Source organism: Vombatus ursinus, unplaced genomic scaffold, assembly GCF_900497805.2.
Source record: "Vombatus ursinus unplaced genomic scaffold, bare-nosed wombat genome assembly UNPS02010461.1, whole genome shotgun sequence".
In the NCBI taxonomy this organism is placed as follows: domain Eukaryota; kingdom Metazoa; phylum Chordata; class Mammalia; order Diprotodontia; family Vombatidae; genus Vombatus; species Vombatus ursinus.
This window is the reverse complement of record NW_020950239.1, coordinates 12,081,341-12,095,964: the sequence shown is the minus strand read 5'-3', so window position 1 is coordinate 12,095,964 and position 14,624 is coordinate 12,081,341. Positions and strand designations below refer to the sequence as shown.

At 37.7% G+C, this 14,624-nt stretch overlaps 1 protein-coding gene across 3 annotated transcripts in view; it reads right to left on the bottom strand.

The window, feature by feature from the left end:
• Positions 1-2,492: 2,492 nt before the first annotated feature.
• ANXA3 (annexin A3) overlaps positions 2,493-14,624 on the bottom strand; it is a 53,227-nt gene continuing 41,095 nt past the window's right edge. For all 3 annotated transcript variants that reach the window (XM_027854650.1, XM_027854648.1, XM_027854649.1), the window contains 4 exons: positions 11,498-11,593; positions 8,639-8,697; positions 7,717-7,839; positions 2,493-2,889 (listed from right to left, as the gene is read on the bottom strand). In XM_027854650.1, coding sequence (XP_027710451.1) covers positions 2,830-2,889; positions 7,717-7,839; positions 8,639-8,697; positions 11,498-11,593 — 338 coding nt within the window. In that variant the 3' untranslated portion in view covers positions 2,493-2,829. The remainder of the gene's footprint in view (positions 2,890-7,716; positions 7,840-8,638; positions 8,698-11,497; positions 11,594-14,624) is intronic.

Sequence of the window (14,624 nt, the reverse complement as noted above, 5' to 3'; positions counted from 1 at the left end):
TTTCCTCCCACGGGGTCAGTTTGGGGCATGACCTTTTCTTTATTCATTGTCCTTTCCTATCTCAATAATCAATAGGTATTTATTATGCATCTACTATGTACCAGGCAATGTGCTGCTGGAGATACAAAAGAAGGCAAAAGGCAGTCCCTGGCCTCAAGGAGTTTACAATCTAAGGAGGGAGACAACATGCAAACAAATATATACAAAGCAAGTTACATACAGGATAAATAGGAAATAATAAACAGAGGGAGAGCACTAGATTTTTAATTAAGGTTAATTAAGGTTATTAATAATAATTAAGGTTAGTATTATAGTATTTTTATTAGTATTTATTTTATAGTAATATTTTATTAGTAATTTTATAGTAATGTTTTATTAGTATATAAATATATATTATATAGTAGTATATGTTATCTATATTATATATTAGTATATAATATATATTATATATTAAATATATTATATATAAATATATATATTAGTATATTTTATTAGTATAGTATTTTATTAGTAATAAATAATAATAATTAAGGTTAGTATTATAAAGATGACCCCAGACTCAGTTTCAAAGTCTGGTGTCTCAAAGACTTTTTATTAAAGAGGTTGAAGTGCGCCATTTCGATTCTCACGAGAAGTGGGTGCACTTCCTTGGGAGGAGAGAAAATGCACCCGGTAAAAGAAGCCAGGGCAAGCTTTATAGTTAGTAATTGCCTAACTCCTCCCTTCTGGATCAGGATTGGTCCTAATCCTTCTGGGTTACAATCTTCCTTATAGGCCCCACCCCTAACCCCCTAACATACATTATGTGCCTAGAATTGTGTTATCACTTCTCCCCCCCCAACAGAGAAGTTAGTCTGTCTGTGCTGATTTCTTATCTACTTATGTGGAAACTTAACTCTTTCATTTCTCACAATAGGTAGATTTGAGAATCATCAGCATAGAGATGGTAATTAAACCCATTCAAGCTGATGAAATCACAAAGTGAAGTAATATAGATGGAGAAGGGAAAAGGGCCTGGGATCAAACCCTGAGGGAAATCTACAGTTTAAAGGCTATCTGGAGGAAGATCCAGCAAACGAGATGGAAGAGTGGCCTGATAGGTAAAGGAAGAACCTGGAGAGAGTGGTCCCCCAAGACCTAAAGAGAATGTCAAGGAAGAGAGGGTGATCCACAATGTCCACAGTACAGAGAGATCAAGGAGAATGAGGGCTGAGAAAAGGCCATTGGATGAGGGAGGGACAGAACTTGGAACTCAAACTAAAAAAATGAACGTAAAAAAAATTTTAAATAAAAATTGCAAACTAAAAAAAAAAAGAAAAGAAAAAAGAAAACGTCATTGGATTTAGAAATAAGAGATCATTAGTAACTTTGGAGAGAGTATTGTCAGTGGAATGATCAAGTGGGGAGCCAGATTACCTGCCTCCTTCCTCCCTCATGAAAGATATTGGAGATTTATTATGCAAACCCCGTTGCAACATTTAGCTTGCTTCTTGCTTAGGCACAATATGGTGGCCCTCAGGTACACATGGCCCCCTTTTCTGTTATTTTATGGAATTTAATTGTAACAGTTCAGATTCTTAGGAAAATTTCCTAACATTTACCCAAAGATTTAGCTCCCTAACCTAATCTAAATTTTGTTTATTTCTAGCTAACTCCTGACTTCCTCTATTCCTTTTTTCTCGGAAGAAAAAAAGTATAGAGACATGCAATGTAAACCTTTATGACTGGTACCTACTACCTGGTAGCCCATTATAATCTCTGCCATCTCTGCAAAGTTTAGCGTGCTCTCACTCTCTCTCTTCTTCCTCCTCTCTCACTCCTCTTTCTCTCTATCACACACACACATTTCATCCCTCTCAGAGGCCACTTCTCATATGTCCCAGTGCTGCAGGATGGGGAGGGATTGAGGATTCCACCATTGCTGCTGCCACCGTGGAATTCAGCTAGTAATTCTAGCTCCTCCTTCTCTGTTTTTCCTCCCACAGACTGCCTCTATCTCCCTTTTTAAAAACTGGACATAACTCAAATCTACCTCCCGATCAATCATCAAAATCACTCAAATCTCTATCTGAACTGAAAGGGATGTGCCTCAGAACCTCAAATCCTTATATGGGATTTTTCCAAATAAATTCTTTTTTGCCAAATCATTAGGGAGAAAGGGGGATGAATAAAAGTTCTAAACTCTTATCCTGGGGGAAACAGTAGTTGATATAAAACAGCTACAATGAATGAACACAGTTCTTAATGGAGACAATTAATTGCCTAATTTTAGACAATGCTTGCCGAAGGTCAAATTAAAATGTTTTTCTACCATTCCGATATACTCGCCATCACTTTACAGGAATCAGGCTGACCCAGATAGCCTTTCATTTTTTTCATGCTCAGTAGACTGTTTCCAACATTAATCACTTGACGACACAATTTTTTTTTTAATTGTTTCTAGCAGGAATCGTTCAACAATTTTGATAAAAACTGAACTAAGACAAACGATCTTTAGTGAGAAGGAAACTTTTATTGCCTTGAATTTTTCTGAATGCTTTTCCAAATACTATGTTTGATTCCTACTTCCCAGGCAGATGCCCACTTTGGAATGATTTGATCCAACTCTTATTTTAAAATGCATTTTTAAGAAACAGGTATATATGAGGTGCACACAAGTAAGGTTTAATTTATTATGAAACAATGAATATTATAATTAGGAAAACAAGCTGTTATTTCCACTGGCTTCTGCATTTGCTGGCTCCAAGAAAGCAGCTAATATGTTCATAGTTCAGTAGATGGTGGGGACATATCAGAGGAAATTGAGAGGCACTTGGAGATTATCTTTCCTCAGTCATCTTCACCACAGATCTTCAGGAGAGCAGTCCCATAGTCCCCAGAAGTATCTGACTGCAAGGACAAAGTGGGGTCAGATAGGGAGTGAAATGGAGACAATATTAATAAAAGACGATTTTTCAAAAAAAAAAAAAGCCAAAGACTAGATCTTTGGGAAAGGGTATTCTTCATGGTATAAGGAAGACTTTGGTGTTGTTTTATTTGGTTGTGTTTATTCAGTGATAGTGATTGTGTGTGTGTGTGTGTGTGTGTGTGTGTTTGTGTGTGTGTGTGTGTGTGTGTGTGCCAGCGGTAGGCACTGGGGATATGAAGAAAAAAATTAAATTAATTCCTGCCCTCAAGAAGCTTACCTTCTACTTCATAATTAGGACCCTGGCATCAATCACAGTCCTCTATCTAAGGAAGACTCTTTGGAAAATGTATTAACAGGGACCAATTTAGTAAACTATAGGCTTAATTCTGCCTTCTGAACCCCCTATTATGAGTATTTTACAACCAAAGACCATTATAATTGATGTTAATTACTTCATACGTTCATATATTGCATATGTATAATAGCTTCTTGGGCTACGTAGATAATATATTCAATATTTCTAAAAATAATGTTAACACTACAATTCTGTAAAACTGATGACAAAATAGGGCAATGGAAAAAAAAAAGATGAGAATGGTACTCAGATACTTGGCTTCTCGTCGCAGCTTGGCTCTGCCCATTCCTAATGGTGTGGCTGGTACAGGTTATTTTACTTCTCTGAATCTACTTTCTCACCTGTACTACACAAGGATTGGTCCCTTCTGGAACTGACAGTCAACATACTATTATAATTCTTTGGTCATTCTTAGTTTTAATACAGAATCGATGCTCTTTAAAATATCAACAAGGCATTTGAATTTTCTCTATTGAAAAAAATAGGATATTCATCTTTTTAATGAAAAGGAAAGAATGTTAGACTAGCTCAAGAAAAAAGGAGGATCACAAAAGGTTCCCTTTTCTAATGCTTAAAGCAGTTGGGCAACCTTTCCTGAGAGATCGGTTTCTGCTGTTGCTAGAAAGTAATGCTCTAATTCTTTAAAATGAAATACACTGATTGTCCAGTGATAGGTCAGAAATTTTTTTTTATTTTGGTTTTGTCCAGGCTTGTGACTTCATCAGTACTAGGAATTCCCAGCGTAAAAACTCCTTCCATCCACAGTTAGAGAAGTAACTGCTTGGGGCAGTGAAAGGTTAAGTGATCTGCCCTTGGTCAGAGTGTTTGAGGCTGGATTTGAGCCTAGGTCTTCTAGACACCCAGGCCAGCCCTCAATTACAATGTTAATGCTACCACCCCCATCAATGGTGTTATCAGCTATCCTGGCTTCAGATTCCAAGAGATCGATCTCTTCTTTCACTCAACAGAATGCATGCAGCTCTTATGAATTGCCCTGAGGCAGCTAGATAGCTTAATGGATACTTGGACTTGCAGTCAGGAAGACCTGAGTTTGAATTCTCTCTAGCTATGTGATCCTAGGCAAATCACTTAGCCTCTCTCAGACTCAGTTTGATAAAATGATGATAACAGCCCCTGTCTCACAGGGTACTTGTCAGGATCAAATGAGGTAACATATGTGAGATGTTTTGCAAACCTTAAAGAGTTACATAAATGCTCACTATTATTATTGTTGTTTTTTTCCACACACACATACACACCACCTTCCTTTAATTGTTAAATAATTCACAAGAGGCTTTACCATTTGGTCATATAAAATGTGGTTATGAAATGTGTGCCAACTGGATAGGATACAGTAGTTAGTAACCCATTTACGGTAAAGCAATAAAAACAGAATTTATTTCCAAACATAAAATACATTAAAATAAGATAAAATATGAGGAAGTACTCGGCTGATGTGTTGGTTAGTTTTAATGACTTGCTTTTTTTCCCCTCTCTCTTTATTCTTCATTACCAGGCATGATAGGGGAGCAGAGAGGAATACCTTTTGAAATGACAGAGATGGAAAAATAAAAGCTATTAATTTTTTTAATTGGAGAGAGACGTGGGAATGAACTCTTCGGCACAGTATCTTCTACAGGCAAATTTCCCCAGTCTCTCTTCTCTAAATCAACCCAAAACATTCTGGTTCCAAAATGACAGTAGATTTGTTATAATACAAGGTTTTATCTAGAAATATCTCATCTTGGTCTGTCTTGCTTAGAAGTCCTCTGTGATTTTTGTTTTATTGTAGGTTAAGCCAACGGGTGAAAATCTTATTATCTGACAAGTTGTATAATTGCAATACTTCCAATGGAAGGGAGAAAGGTGGAGAAAGTCACTAGAAATGGGGCAAGGGCAGAAATGTCATAAAATCATTAACATGTGTAATTGGATTAGAATGACTCCCAGGGATAGTGCACAGGTTTGCTTTGGACAGATTCATTATCCATTCCAGTTTGGCCCTCATTGTCTTTTATTATTATTTCCTTTCTACATGGTAAAGTTTCTTTTGAATTAGAGGCAGCTAAGCAATTTTTCAGTGCCTTATAAAGCATTTCACTAAAAAAGCCAACACTGGTCCTTTTGAATCAGGGTTCTAAGGAGGATATAGAACATTACGTAAATGTGTTCTTCCCCGATGCCTTCTGCCATCATTAATTCTTAGAAAAACACTTAATACTGAAAAAAAATTAGTGCATTGTTGAAAGCATTCTAAGTATGGGCAAAATTTAGAATCAACCAATTGGTCAATTAGCATTTATTAAGCACCTACTATGTGTCAGGCATTGTTCTAGATGCTAAGAATACAAAGACAAAAAAAAAAAGTCTGCCTTCAAGTTACTTGCATTCTACTTCGGGAAACAACATGTACACATATATAAGAGAGGCACTGAGACAAAGTTAAAAGCAAGCTGGATTTGGAGTCCAAGGACCTGGGTTCAAATGCATACTTTTGCAGAAGCTATTCCCCCATGCCTAGAATCACTCCATCCTGACTTCCTTCTCTCAAAATCCCTAGCTTCTTTCAAGGTTCATTTCAGGTGGCACCCCCTCCATGAAGCCTTCCTGTTAGCGTCCTGCCCCTCATATACCTATGCCCCATTAGTACTTTCTAAAACATCATTACATTTATGTATATGTTGTATCCCCCAGGTAAGCTCCCTGAGGAGGACTAGTTCATTCTTGTCTTATGCTGAGGACACAGCTTTCATACAGTAGGTAATTACACATGTCATTCAGTTGTTTTTCAGTGTTATCCGACTCTTTATGACCCCATTTGGGGTTTTCTTGGCAAAGATCCTGGAGTGATTTGCCATTTCCTTCTCTAGCTCACTTTACAGACGAGGAAACTGAGGCAAATAGGGTTAAACGACTTGCCCAGGGTCACACAGCCAATAAGAGTCTGAGGCCAGATTTGAACTCAGGAAGATGAGTCTTCTTGATTCCAGGTCTGGCACTCACTGTGCTACCTATGGGCCCACTTGTATATAACATGAGCCTGATTAATATTTGTTGAGTTTAACTGACTTGAATTAGTAACTACATGAAAGCAAATCTAATTTAACATTTCTTTGCTTAGCATAGTGCCTGGCACATAATAGGTGACTAATAAATGTTTATTGGTTGATTGCTCCCTAAGAATATTTGCAGGGCTCACAGGATCATTATTCTAAGCATGATGATGATGATGATGATAGTGACAACAATGATTATAACAATAATAGTAATAATAATTCTAGCATTTAGTTCTTTAAGGTTTGTGAAGGACTGTGCATATATTGTCATCTAATTGTGCATACAATTAGATTATTTAAAGAACAAATAGTTTCCCAGGAAACTATTGGAAACTTGGATCAACCTTGTTTATTACATTGTTGAGATCATTTCCTTTCAGTACACTGATATAAATATTGATGAGATCATTTCCTTTCAGTACACTGATGTAAATGAGTAAGAAGATCCCAAACAGAAAGTCTTAGAGTGTCACAATTTCAAGGAATCCCAGGAGAATGAAATCACTATTTCTTTGATGTTTGATACTTCTATTTTTCTATATCTTCAATTTGTGACAATGATGAATTCAGGATAGAGATAAAGCTCTTCATTTTGGGCCATGTTTTCTTCCACTTGGGGGAAGGGGAACTGTATGGAACCAGGAGTCACCCAGCCAGTTAGTGGAAAGACATACTTTAGCATACCAGGAGGAGATTCTGATGCCTCTGCATTCTATAGCAAATAGGTCTCCCCGTGACTCAATAAAAATAAGGGAAGCATACAGTACAATATTATAAAGTGTAAGAGAGTGGACCAACTCTTCATTGGCTCCAGAACATGGGCTGGGAACTCCCCTTGAGATAGAACCTTGACGTCACCTGGTGCTCTCACTGGTTCGCCTCTGCTCGACAGGGACCCTTCCCACTAAGTAAAGATTCCCCTTAGGTGGAGCTCAGTTCAGAACTGGAACTTTACTATTGAAAGCCCAGAGATCACAAGGTCACACATTAATATGGAGAAGAAAATCTAAGCTTCTTCTCTGCAGGATTCAGAGCAGTAAAAAACTGGTAAGGAGAATTTCTTCATTGAAAAAAAAGTCAGTGAAGAACCAGGAAAATAATTTGACTTACTTTGACATAAATGTAAATAACAACAACAAAAACCAGATAAAACACCTAGTAATTTTAATGATTAATAAAATGAAAAAGCACTTCCCTACTTCCTTTGCAGGAGTAAGGAACATTGCATATACTGTCAGACTTGAGTGGTTAGTTGAAATGTTTTTTTTTTCTCTCTCTCTCAGTCTTTTTTATTCATTGTTATCAGGAATGATTATCTAAAGGAGGGGCAGATTTGGAATTGAAAATATTGAAAAAAATTTAAATCCATATATTTTCAAATGTTGTCGAAGGCTCACCTTAATGGCGGAATAGAGGGAGCACCCGTAACGCTTCTTGTACTCTGCTTGGATATCCGAAAGGTCAATTTCCGATCTGGAAACTATTATTCGATTGAGAGTCAATTCATCAGTGCCAGCACCCTGTCAGCAAACAGAGATGTCAACAATGTGAATATTGCTGAACGGAAGACCAACATATACACTCATCAGAAGAAATAACACATTTGTTATTAAGATACTGAATCACAAGGATGCCTTATTCCTGTCTTTCTTTTCTTTAATTGTATTCCCAGTGCTTAGCACAGTGCTCAACACATAGTAGGCTCTTAATAAATGTTTATTGTATTTGTATTGTAATCAATAAAACGGCCTATGTGACCTTCTTACCAAGTCACTTCAACTCCCTGGGACTCAGTTTCCTCCTCCATAAATTGAGTGGGTCTGACTAGATGGACCCCTGAGACCCCTTCCAACTCAGGTTCCTACGATGTTTCTGGCAGAGCTCACATTTATTATTACATTTTGCTGAGCAAGATGCAGTAAGGCATAATAGGCCAAGTCAGAAAGAGGGTAAATTAAAGGAAAATAAATGTTTCATTCTTACTATAGTTGAAGTATATCATTACTTAGGACTTTAATTTTTACATTAATATTAATGGATGCAAACACACATATATGTGTGTGTATATAGATATACACACACATATACACACACACAAACATACATACATATATACATTAGAATTGGGTATAATGACTCCCCTTCCCATTTCTACCTAGTAACAGATGCTATACAAATTAACTACGGAAAAGACAACTTACTTCAAATATGAAATAAATGTAAAATCCCATCAATAGAATTCCACATTTGTATTATTATCTCTCCCTCCTTCTCTCCCCTTTTCAGGAAGCTACAAATAGGATTAACTTAGAGACCAACCTTCAAAGCTTTATGTAGATTTTCAGCTAAAAAGGCAGGCTTGTTCTTCACACAATTAACTGTTTTAAAAAAGCAAAATAAAGTTGAATTTGTAAACAAGTTTAATCTATGGTAATGGTTTCCCAAGACTTTTAGGAGCCAACGTGTATACAAATAGGAAAGGTTTATGCTTGAAGCCACTCCAGGGTCTACACAGACCCATTTATGTGGACCCTCAGGACACTAATAGGCCACAAAGACCATGAGAGCTTTTACCAAAGTCACTCCAGCTTCCTTGGGTCATTTATTATGAAGGGGATGGGTGATATGACCCACTGTTTCTTATTATTCCAAGGCATCAGTCACCTGGGTTTGCTTTGGTTACACTCCAAAAGATGTCATGGTTTTCATCAAAGCAATCCTCTTGGGACAAAAAGCTACGAAAGTGTTCATCCAAATATTTCACTAGGCAAGAAATGACCCAGCAGTTGAATTTAAAACCAAACTTTTAAATGACACAATTTGTATTTATAAAGAGGATACAGTAATTACATTAGACCTCGAACTAGTCATCTGAAAAATACCATAGTTTCCATCTCTTCATTTTATATGCAGTAGAGACAACATGAAAAATAAAATGGGCAAAAATAGGAAGAAATGAATTCCCCCTGAATAACAATGAAATCATAAGTAACATCAAATTCTGCTAGAAATAAATCCATTATTTATTACAAGACATTTTTACTCTTGAAATATTAAAAATCTGATCTGCTGAGCAGTGAATAGATTTTGTAGTTAATGAATTCAGAGGAGCAGTTCAGAATCAGGAAGCATAATTCTCCAATAATTACATGAAGAAAAAGTAAATATTCTGAGAGAAAAGTCAGACTTATTTTGATTTTTACAAGAAATGTACGGAAAAGATAAGGAGAAAAGAACTAGGAATTCAAATGTGGATAGGGAAGGGTGAGATAACTGAAATGTCACAGAGTAGTATGATTTACTGGGTCTCTCAAACTTATTTTGAGCAAAACTTGCAAGAATTTGCTAAAAAATTAAGCCTGCTAAAATCTGTCATGATGTAGGTCTTTGGATCATCATCAACCACTTCGCATGACAAATAAGGAAACTGAGGCCCTGAGTGATGAAGAAACTTACCCAAAATCACAAACATGGGAAAGGATGAAGCAGGATTCAAACCCAGACCTCCTGAAACTTAACCCACTCTTACTTAAAATACATGTGTCTTCCCTAGCCCTTCCAGATAGTACTTAATGTAAACAGACCCAGTGTTCCATGAATCTCAACTAAGAGAGCATAAACTAGTGTCTACAGTAGAAACAGTTATGCCTTAAAATGAAATATCATCCAGATAACCTTCTAGCCTTTATTTGCTACAGTTTGTTCTTGTTTTTTAAAAGGCATATTTCTTTTCCTTTGCGGTTAGATGGCTATATTATCACCTTGGAGTAGGTTGTCTTGTAGAACAGAGAAATTCTACATTTGTTACAGTTAATCACTGGAGTGTCTCCATTAGACCTAAGTCAGGGAATGTAGCTCACATGATTAGACAATCTCAAAAGTGACTTTCTGGATTCCAAGAAACGGATGGAGTGAAGCTACTTGAATTTTAAATCAGTAATTCTAAGGTCTTTTTCTTTTACTCAACAAAATGACAAACATCTCAGACTCAGGATTAGTGTGCAAACTGTCTCCTTCATCCAAATCAATCACTCAGGACCTCAGTTTCCTTATCTGTCACATGATGAGTCAATGTTTTTTCTCAGCTCCAAGTCCAAGGTTCCAAGTCATCACAAATTTTAGTGGCCTTAATTTTTTTAGCAAACCCTTCCAAGTCTTGCTCAATATAAATTTGAGGGACCCAGTAAGTCATACTACTCAATGACATTTCATAAAATAGGCTGAGAAACAAATAGCTAAACGATGGTAAGAACTAAGAAAATGCAAAGAAAAAAAAATTCACCAATAGCAGCCCAATGGAAGGACTGGATTTGTAGTCTGAGGTACCAGGTTTAAATCCAGGCTTTACTATCTACTACTTCTGTTACCCTGGGACATTACTTCATCCCTCTTGGCCGTGGCTTCTTCATCCATTCTTCATCCACAAATGAAAAGACTGACCTAGCACAGTGACTGCCACAGAGTAAGCACTGAATAAATTCTTCCCTCTTCCTTTCCTTCTTCCTTTCCTTCCTTCCTTCTTCCCTTCTTTCCTCCCTCCCTTCCTTTTTTTGTTCCTCTCTCCCTCCCTTCCTTCTTTCCTCCCTCCCTCCCCTTCCTTCTTTCCTTCATCTCTTCCTTTCTTCCTTTTCTTCTTCCCTTCTTTCCTCTGTTTCTTCCTTCCTTCCTTCTTTCCATTCTTCCGACCTACCTACCTACAGAGCCACAAAGGGGAAAGATAGAAGAAATAATCCCAGATCTTAAGACATTTACAATCTAAAACAAAGGTTCTTAAACTAAGATCTGTGCATTTATTTTAAAAAAGCATTTCGATAACTACATTTGTTTTATTTTAAATTTAGGGAATAAAACAAGCATTTCCACAACATAGTAAAATAAAAAAAGATGATTGCATACGAAACTGCAAATCTACTATGTACAATTTGCTATTCCGTTCAAATATATCACTGCATTTCAATATAATTGGTTTCCTTTGTAATCCTATATATTTTATTTTATGTATTTAAAAACATTTTTCAGAGAAGAGGTTCATGGGCTTCCCCAGATTTCCAAAGGGGACCATGACACAAACAAAGTTAAGAACCCCTGCTTTTAAGGGAGAGATAAGACAAATTAAACAACTTATAGAGATAATATTAAAATAAGTACTAAGGAGTGAGGCAAATGCCAAGAGCTTACCTATAGCCAACAGTAAGTCTTCAAAATGACCCGACAACTCTCCCTTAATGCTGTCCTCAATGTCCTTTTGGCTGATGTTTCTGTATTCTTCAAATGCTAAAAAAATAAATGAAACAAATTAATAAATAAACAAACAAAAGCAGGAACACAGTAACCAATCATCAGGAAGGTTAGCTGGAAAACTTAGAAGTTATTACTTTCACTGAGCCTCCTCAGTAACAGACAAAGCTCAGAAGCAGCCAATCGCCAAAACTGTTTTCTAAGCCATCAGCATCTACAATCATTCAACATTTTTTTTGTGGAAAAGATCAGAGGCAAAATTCTAACCACATTTTTTCAAGAAGAACCCTTTCCCAAGGCTATTTACTAAGATTAGCTGGAAAGGTTAAAGAAAAGTACAATGAGTACATTTGACTTTGTATTGGTTTAAAGTATGGCACAGTAACATAAAATATTGTGTACACAGGAGGAGAGGAAAGGAAAAAAGCATTTATATAGTACTTACTATGAACCAGCTAGGTGACACAGTGGATAGAGTGCCAGGTCTGGAGTCAGGAAGATTCATCTTCCTGAGTTCAAATCTGGCTTCATACACTGAAACAGATAAAGAGAGAGACAGACAGAGAGAGAGAGAGAGAGAGAGAGAGAGAGAGAGAGAGAGGAGAGAGGAGAGAAGAGGAGAGGGGAGGAGAGGAGAGGAGAGAGAGCTGTGTGACCTTGAGCAAGTCACTTAACCCTGTTTGCCTCAGTTTCCTCATCTGTAAAATGAGCAGAAGGAAATGGTACACCATTCCAGTATCTTTGCCAAGACAACCCCAAGTGGGGTCATGAAGAGTCAGACCCGACTGAAAAGACTGAACAACAACAAAACAATGCTGTGTGCCAGCTCATAAGTATTTATACAAATGTCTCATTTGATCCTTACAACAACTGTGGGAGCTAGGTGCTATTATTATCCCCATTTTGCAGATGAGGAAACTGAGGCAGACAGAGGTCACACAGCTAATAAATGTCCGAAGCTCGATATGAACTCGTCTTCCTCAATCCAGGTCTCACTACTTACTGCACACCAGCCGCCTCATTCTATAGTAAAGACCTTCAAAATTGGGTAGAGTTCCTCATGCTAAGTAGAAATTCCCTCAAACAGGCATAATGGAAACTTTCCCCTTAACTATTTACATACAAGCAAAGGGGAATGGGGAAGGAACTAAGCATTTATTGAGCATCTACTATGTGCTAGGCATTGTGATAAGCACTTTTGAGAAAACACCTATCTCCCCAAGTACATGTGTTGAAATTGTATCTCATTATGCTCTCTACAACCATCACTTAGTATAGTAAGTAATTATGTTAGTAGCCCATGTAAGGTAGCAATAAATAGGAACTGGGAACCAAGAGCATAAGGGGGAACATAGAAGCCACCAGCCAAAACCGGCTCTAAGTTAATTAAGGCCACATCCAGAGACTATGTACTAAATTAAGAGAAGCCAGCTAGGCCCCAGTAAATAGCCTTTTGTCTGCAAACTGCAGATAAGTACCAGTTTTGTTGTGGTTCAGTCGTGACCCCATTTGGGGTTTTCTTGGCCAAGATACTGGAGAGGCTTGCCATTTCCTTCTCTTGCTCATTTTACAGATGAGGAAACTGAGGCAAACAAAGTGAAGTGACTTGCCCAGGGCCACACAGCTAGTAAGTGTCTGAAGTTGGATTGGAACTCAGGTCTTCCTGACTTCAGGCCCTCCTATTTCACCTAGCTGCTCCATGATAAGCACCAGCCACAAACAGTAAAAACCAGAAGAATGTTATGCTAGTAGGGAATCCCTAAGGTGGCACTGATAACTTTGAAATGACATTGACAGATAAGAACTAGGCCATCCTCTCCAACTACAGCTCTACAAGAATGGGACTCCCAAACCATACCCCTCAAGCACTCCTTTGGGCCCATGCTGCCCAAGTGCTCTAAACTCATCTGCAGCTACATGACTTGATGTGCCCCTTTCCCTTCCTCTCCCAGCCCATTCCCTGAGCCATTGCCACACCGTCTGCCTCTGCACTCCCCGTACCTTATCAAAGGACAATTGATACATTAGCCCCTTCTTGCTGCCAGAGTGATTTTTGCTGGTGAGTATTCAAAGAATGGAACTTGTTCATTCTGACCCAATGGGAACCCCTTTGTGGTCCCCTTAAGGCGTAAGCTGGATTTCTAGGCTAGAACTTAATTTTTATCAACAGCCACACCTCCTGTGAGCAGGTCTGCCACTATGAACTCATCGGTAGAAATCGAGGGCTGCCAATAGAACCCTGTGCTCCTCCAGATAGGAACCTCCCCTCATGGCTGGATTTACTAGAACAACATATTTCATAAGGTGTAGGTCTTCACAAAAGTCCTTCTTGGAAGCATCTCAGTGGCTCAGAAGTGACCGTGTGTTTTTAAAGGCTCTGTTAACGAAACATAAGCTCTGATCAGCCGTGCCAGCTAGAAAGGCTTTTAAATACGGTCCCAGTAAAGAACTCTGTCTGCTGTCCACGCATCACTTTACTGAAGTAAAGTGAGGCTTTTCACCAGAAGTTTGACCAACAGACAACAGATTCCATTAGTCTATCAAGTATTTGTTAAGTACCTATTTGGAGCCAAGCACCAGGCTAGGTGTTTAGGATACAAAAAGGATGAATGAACCAGTCCCTACTCAAAAAGAACTTATAGTCTAATGGCGGGTGACAACAAGTTCATGTAAAACATAGACAGAACAAACTGAAAGTGAATATATTTATATTTATGTATATATATATATATATACACACACACTATACATATATATGCATGTGTGTCTACACACACGTGCGGACACACATGTGCATATACACATATACATACACATGTGCATGTATGTGCGTGTGTGTACACACACACATATATATATATACGTATATATATATATGTATATATATACACACCTATACAGACGTCTTTAAACACAGACACACAGAGTAGTTAAATACAAGGTATTTGGGGAGTACTCACAGTCATGGGAATCGGGAAAAACTCCAAATGCCTGAGCAGCATTTTAAAGAAGAAAGGACTTGATAAGTTGGCGGTAAAGAGGGAATGTATTCATTGGTATCCAATGG